The sequence below is a fragment of the Dreissena polymorpha genome, chromosome 2 (assembly GCF_020536995.1).
Source record: "Dreissena polymorpha isolate Duluth1 chromosome 2, UMN_Dpol_1.0, whole genome shotgun sequence".
In the NCBI taxonomy this organism is placed as follows: domain Eukaryota; kingdom Metazoa; phylum Mollusca; class Bivalvia; order Myida; family Dreissenidae; genus Dreissena; species Dreissena polymorpha.
Window position 1 is genome coordinate 94,438,003 of NC_068356.1, and position 7,955 is coordinate 94,445,957.

Genomic DNA, 7,955 nt, shown 5'->3' on the forward strand with positions numbered 1-7,955 from the left:
CCCCTTAAGATATCGGTACAAACTGCAAGAAACACTGTCTTTTATGCACTGAAGATTTTTGCAAATGTATTTAAATAACTTATATATTTGCAAAATTAAGATCTTAACGGTGTGTTAACATTCTGTGTAGCCCGTGTGTAAACCCCTGAAAACCCCTGAAAACCCCGTTGATTCTGCACCCTGAATAGTCTTGTGAAACTAACTTATTAAGTTACGACACTAAGATCGTCTCTCTTAGCACGTATTCTCCTGTATGTGCAATCTATTTGGCGGTAAAAGCATCGTTCAGTTTATTACCATGTTTTATTTGATGAAGTGTTCTAATTATTTCTGAACAAATGCAATCCTGCTTCGAAAAATATTTCTTTTGGCACTAATAAGTTCATTGTAGATTGCTCATAATCATAAGTATAGTCTGGTATATCGTTATCAGGCAATACTTGAGAACGGGTAAATTTATGTCGTATGCAAATGTACGGATCGTTTTTTTTTAATTAACTTATCCTACAGTGGCCGGGCAATGTTCACCATACAGCGCATTGTCGCATTTGTACTTATATTAACCATATTAAAACACAGACTATATCTACTAGCGGTATCATCCTCAAAAGTATGTGTGTAAACCAGGACGACCACATGCTCGCTCTGCGCGGCGTATTGACCAATCAGAGAGGCGCACTAGTGAGATTCAAGGGTACAAGGCACGTAATGGCTGAACATCATTAGACATGCAAGTTCGTCATTCCCGAATCAGTTGCACCATTTGTTGTAAACATTTAAAAGCATTTCATATACTGTTACGTTTATTCCATGCTTCAAAATGTATGTTATGTTTCCAATCTACTAAGAAATGACATAAGAAAAGCTACATACATTAACACTCACGCCTTTAAGGCACAACTAATATATATGTCCCATTTAAAATGTTGTTTATGCAACGTTTGCAATATTAATAAGATAAACCTTTAACGCGTACTAAAAGAAACAGCAACCATGCCTCTGAATGATAATAACAAAGACGGGCCATCTATATATTCAATTTACATGACGATTCCAGGTAGACCTTTATCCCCTGATATTTTATTTCAATCTTAATGATAACGTCAAACGCATGGTATTATTGTTATATTTATACTTGCATATTCATCTCAATGTATTTAAATACGAGGTCTACCTTAAAACATCTGATAGAGTTGCTGTTATTGCTACATATTGATTTTAAATACATATTCATTTGAATATTTTCAAATGTAACATTCTTTCACACACATGCATTTTACATTTTTTAAATTTACCATTTACTATACAATCACTAATAGTAATTTGATTGCAAAATGTTTCAAAAATATTGTTTAACAAAGCTGCAAGTCTTCTGGAAGATATGGCTGCAACCATCGTGGAATAGTGCTGTCCAATTCAATGCTCCGCTGTTCTATAAAACATCTTAGCACTTGAATGTTGCAGTATGAGAACCCGCTGTCATATCCAAGTAGCCGTCATCTACAATATCAAAAATGGTCTACATTAAACGTCAACGTATTTTAAGAAAATAGGATCATCCATTATTCATTGATCTCCTCTATTTAGATTAATACATGTTATCAGCCAATTAATATTGAATACCATGAATAACACATTGAACAATTCACATTCATGTCTAGTACTTGAATGAATGAATCAGTGCGAACTTAAACAAAAGAACGAAGACTTTTAAACAGTAATAAGCTCTTCTTGAGCACCAGATATTTGTGAAAAGTGTTGTAACATGGGTGATGTTTGTGAAAAGTGTTGTACCATGGGTGATATTTGTGAAACGTGTTGTACCATTGGTGAACCAGGATCGCACAGAGTTGTTTAACGTTATATGCGTATACGTATGCAAATTAAAACAACCACCAATAGTACGTTTAAACTACGATCAATGATAAGGGACTCACAGTGTAAGTTATTTATAGTTAAAGATATTAATTAAAAATATATTTTTACTGAACAACTTATATACTTAAAAGGTAGTGTATATAATATATGTTTGGTATAACCATTCCACTTGGGTTAAGCATTTGTATTTACCGTCTGCAGGGATGACGTAATCGTAATCTGCAGGGATGATGTAATTATACTGATGGTCTTCGTGTGAAGCGCGTGCAGAACATTGGTCATAAGGTGGCTCTATAGCGGGTTGTGATCTTTCTGTTACTCCATTGTGTTGACCAGCAGACGATCTTTAAAATATGTATTCTTTTAATTTACATATTTCTATTTTGCCCTTCAAAGATGACGACTAATGTTGTATATAATATATTTCACGTTATAGTGAGAGCATCTATATATTTACGTTTAATATAATGATATCATCCGCTTACAATCAAAACTGTGCATTACAGTTTAAACAAGACTATTGCCAAGCAATATATGTCCCATTACGGCTCCACCATTGTGAGTTTTTTTAATATGTGTTGCCATAGCAAACATAATTTTTGACGTAGGAACACAATCGAATGACGTGCATAATGTCCATATTACCATCTATCCATTTTTCAAGTTTCATGAAGACCTTTTAAAGTTATCGCAGGAACAAGAAAAGTGTGACGGACTCATGGACACACAGAGCGCAAACCATAAGTCCCCTCCGGTTAAACCGGTAGGGGACAATAAAATTCACTCACCGACGTTTCTTTCTCATCAGGCAAATATAAACGCCTAAGATGACCGCCAGAAGTCCAACTACCGACGATACAGACGCTAATGCAATGAAGCCGATGCTTATGTTACCACGAGTTTCCTGTCGGGCAGTCATAGGCGTTTGGTTGAGTTTCGGACCTTTATGCAAATATAAGCAAAGTGAAACTTAACCTGCACAAGCACGAAAGTATAATGTTTAAGCATAATCACACACTAAACAAAAAGTTACACATATTCATATACACATATAAAATATATCCATTTTACATAATCTAATTACATCATATTAAGATTAAATAATCAGAAATGTGCTGTACTAATAGCTTTTGATTCGAAAAAAGGGCCAGTTAAACGATGTATACAATAACCACATTCGACATAATAAATATATGTTGTGCTGCATATTGTTCAGCCAATTACTGGAAATGAAACATGTTTTAACATGCGATTAATGTAAGATACGACCATACACGTGTGTTTTGACGATGGAAAAAAAAATTATGATATGATGCATCATAACTATATAATGCGTTTTGCAGATATTATCAACGAGTGTCAACACTGATTTTAATTCGCAAGTTTTTACAGAAAACAAGTTAAACGTATCGGTATCGGCGAAAACTTGCTTTTCACTTACAAAAACAGTTCAAATCACTAGCAATAACACGCAATATGCTTGTACTGCTATCAAAGCTTTCAGATCATCTTGGGACATATTGAAATAAGTTGTACACACTTGGTATTGTATACCAATAACTTGAAACCCCATTGCCCTAATCTTTGCAAATTTCCGATACGTACGACACTTAAACACATAAGTGTGTAATATTTGATCCGCGCGTAACGTTTTGGTATTCACGGTTCCTTTTTTGTTTGTATACGTACATTTTCTTACAGTCGTTACTAAAGCGTTTTTTTTTTAAATTAATTCTAGGACGTGTGAGGCTAAGCTAGTCCACAACCGGTTCTAACTCCCAATGCTTTCATCGACGTTTGAAGGCGGTTATCCTATATTTATTCTTTTTATGTATATAGTTCGTATTCTGTTATAAAAGAACAAGAATTTCTCTACTGATATATTTTCAGGAGTATAATTGTGTTCTTTATTAAATACTAATCTAAGTAAGTACACTTTGAAACCACTCTCATCAGTAAACAGGATTTGTGACACGTGACACGTTTTTCAAACACTTAGTTTACTCGAGTTATTAGGTTACATGTTTACGGTAACAAAAACAATGAATACAACTAAAACTAAATATGAATAAAACTGACAATAGTAGTTATGGCACAGATTTACAGCGTTAAACAGACAAATTAATTGCCTCTTTTTACGCCTTTTCTTTTGTTAGTTTTAGACTTTTAAACTACGAACTAGTCTGTGGACCGTATACATTTGTATTATTTATCATGTTCACAATCAGAACAATTGTTTGTTTGTGGTAAGACTGTGAGAAATACCTGTTTTAAAACAGAGGAGAGCGTGTTTGTAACACAAGGTCTTAATGGAATTGCCCAAATGCCAAAACGCAAATCAGCATATAGCAAAAGTACTTAAAAACAAAAAAAATCACTTAAGGTAAAGTAAACTTTTGAGTATTACTTCAAAGTACATTAGATTCTAAACCCCCTATTTATACCTGAATTGTTAATTTATCGTTTGAGATAAAATGCCATTAATTATAAGTAATCAACGGTTTAAGGCAACTTAAGGCAAACTGGACGGAATACGTTACTTTCCTAAACACTTACAACATACTTCCACAAGTGTGTATTTTATAAAGCATAATCCAATCATGCATGTTAAGGAGGTCTTGTTTGCTCAACCGCTCCCGCAATTGCAATACAGCAGATCTGAGTATTCTTAACTATCTGACAAATAACCAAAAAACAACCATAGCATACGAATGTTTGTTCGAAATTACACGGGGCGTTATTCAGGTAGTTATTCAGACTGACCATTCAGTCAGCAGAACCAATGTGTATGCTTTATTATCTTAAAAATAACAAAATATATAACCTTGGCATACGAAGGCTTGTTGGAAATCACACCGGAAGGTATTCAAGTAGCAGTCCGTTCTGTGTTTAATTTGGACACAATCTTCTTTGTTATCAGCACATTTGCTTGGTTCACCTTCATTCCAAAGATCGCTAGACACACCAGTGGCATCTTTCCACACAAAACCATTCGAGTAGTTGCGAGCACCGACCCAGACATCGATGGATATATTCGCCGCATTTAGTCCAAGCTCTGCACGGGCATTGTATAATTTTGAAAATATTACATTATCAAGTCGATACAAATGTATTTGATAGTAAGTGTATTTAAAACAATGTTAATGCACTTAAGATGTTAATTTTTTTCAAAGATCAACAGCAAATATGCATACACAGATAAATCTCGCACACACAATGCAATTTTCGGTGTTGTTTGAACATGAATACAACATGAATTATAAACAAAAAAATCATAAGGCTATATATATATTATTTGTATGGCTAAGAAAATAAGCTGTGTTAAGCCTCAATCGGTTCATTAGTTCCTGCAGTTTTTATCGCATGCGACCTGGTTTCGAAATAGCCCAATATATAATAATAGCAAATGTTAGGAGCAATTATTTTATGTGCTTAAATATTTTTCTTAGAATGTCATCAAGCGTTAGAATCATATTGACGTGATGACTTAGTTTAAGATCCGCGTAAATAAATACATAAGAAATTATTATAATAATACATAGGTCCAAACAAATATTCTGATAAGGTTTCATGCTGATTTGGCAAACTGTTCATTACTCATGTAAATATGTTCCCGTTTAGCTAATATGTGCACATTGTTTTCTGGTAGAGGCCTATTGTCACTTGCATTTGTTTGTTGTGCGTCGTACGGCCACAATTTAAAACAAATGCCACTTTAGGAAAATTTTCACATTAGTCATAATAGGGATCTTATAAGAAAGCAACTCAAACTAAACATAGGTTTGTTTGTTTGTTCATAGTGAAAATCATTTTCTAAATTAGTAAAGTGACCTTTTATTAAATATGGCAGAGATAATATTGAAGTGGTCTTATTTAAATGCTATATTGTTCAAACAATCATATAAAAACCTATGTTTACCTTCGGTTTGTATGATTGACTTTACAACACGCAACTTAGTCAAGCTTTCCAATTTTATAAGAAACGCACCATCCTGCTCACACCTCGCATCGGCCTCGTTCCACGTTGAGCGACTTGTGTAATAGTACTTGTAACAAAATGTGTCAGCCATTTGATAACCACTGAAGCATTCACCTGGTCAAGAATATAGAAACAACACCAGAAATAGTATTTTTAATAATATACACAACATAGCAATTTGTTGGGATAATTTATACTGAACGGATCTGATTTAACAAAAAAAAACACTGCCAGTGTGATGATTTCTTATTTGCTTTATAAATATTTGGAATGATTTTATTTTTGTTCGAACTTAGAATATCGTTTTCGGTTCATTCATTGATTACTACTTTATATTGAATGCTATGTCGGATCTATATACACATGAACTAAACAAATTACACTATTTTGAGTGTGATAATACGTACCTATATATTGTGATTCACATTTTGACATCACACTTAAACATAAACTGAACACAATTATATTGTTAACAGAAGCAATATCCATGTTAGTGTGTCTTATTCTTGACAATAATACAGAGAGTGATTTGATTGTATTATTGAATACGACAAGCACAAGCAATACAGTATTTAATGAAAGGCAATATAATCGAACAACTGTTGCTGACAATGATAAAACCCGGTTGAAGTGCTTCTATCCGACGTTAATCTAACGTATTGAGTAAGAACTACACTTATTTATTATCCGGAAGTACGCACATTTGGATAACAAAAAATAAGTGTTCGAGCTAGGCAAAACAAAGAGGATCTTGATTGTGAGCATCCGTGGTATGATTAACAAAGAGGAGCTTGTTTATATGTTTGTAGAACTTATCGCAACGCTGTTGACAATTTGTTAGTTTTTTAATGTCCTATTATATCTTTGTTTGGATCAAGACTTCAAAGATCCGTTGCTTCAAAACGCAATGTTGATGGGCTTTCTAGCGATAGGTCTTGTTATAAATAAAGCAAATTCCAAGTCTTTATATGTTATTTAACGGTTACAAAAATAATTTAAATATTTGTAATAGTAGTTTTTTTCAACAGGGTGTATGTGTATGCGTAATTTTACTATTAACCGTATAGTGTTATAATGTGTACACTTTAAGTGGGTGTACCCCGTGGCTGAGGACGCATTCATTGCCGCCGCGGTTTCGTCACCGACGACTTCATCTAACCACATATGGAAGGAAAAGTGAGATCAAAACCTGGCTAACTCTTTCGATTGGACAGAAGATTTTAGAAGCGCCATATATGTTTGGCTATTTTTTATCAAGCCCCAGCTAAACAATTTTGAAATAGTGTTTCGTTTTGCATTAAGGTGTTTACATTATCTATGCATAAACACCGGCTTGAACCCAAACTCTGTAATCCAGAGACTGTAGCTCGATAAATCGTTGTGTCCCCTTATAAGATTTTCCACATGAACATTGTTGTGTACTCACAGGCCGGTGTGACTGATAATAACTCACTAAAATCAACATATATAATATACACGGAATATCCCAAGGCCGTATGTTTGGTCCAATGAACTAACATTGTTTACGGTTGACTTTGATGGCTAAAACTCGTAAAAAAAGTTCGAAGATAAACCGCATATAAATTGTGTTTTATTAAATGCGAATGTATATATTCGAATTAAGTTTCCAAACATTTTATTTCAATAACACAAACAATAAAGTTACTGAAACATTAGATGACCTTTATTTATTATCAATGTGCAATAAAGAAATATAAAACAATAAACACTATCAATTTGGTCAGTGAATCGTTGAAGTATTAAGCTACGTAAAAAATTAATAACATTCGGTGGTCGTAAGCGCACACTTAAACACTGATTGAATATTAATATATGAAAAATGCCATCTCCCGGAGGCTATACTAAATATGCACTCATTGGACCAGACCCTTCAATCTTGGAACTGAACATTTAGATCGACATTGGACAAACATACATTGTTCCTGTCTGCAACATATTTTCGCAGAATTAAACCTTGGTACAAATATAATCATTTTTCTTTGTAGAAATGGTCTTTTTAATTCTAAGAACGATGTTGATCTTTGAATTGGAGCCCTGGTTCTTGTACGACATACTTTGCACTATTTTCTCATCTATA

General features: G+C 33.7%; 1 protein-coding gene across 1 annotated transcript; it reads right to left on the bottom strand.

The window, feature by feature from the left end:
• Positions 1-1,117: 1,117 nt before the first annotated feature.
• LOC127868110 (C-type mannose receptor 2-like) lies at positions 1,118-6,459 on the bottom strand. Its single transcript, XM_052409721.1, has 6 exons — positions 6,265-6,459; positions 5,798-5,971; positions 4,703-4,933; positions 2,667-2,820; positions 2,071-2,222; positions 1,118-1,500 (listed from the first exon to the last, which is right to left on the bottom strand). Exons 1-6 carry the CDS (start codon positions 6,344-6,346, stop codon positions 1,445-1,447), a joined length of 849 nt encoding a protein of 282 aa, XP_052265681.1. The 5' UTR covers positions 6,347-6,459; the 3' UTR covers positions 1,118-1,444.
• Positions 6,460-7,955: the final 1,496 nt, after the last annotated feature.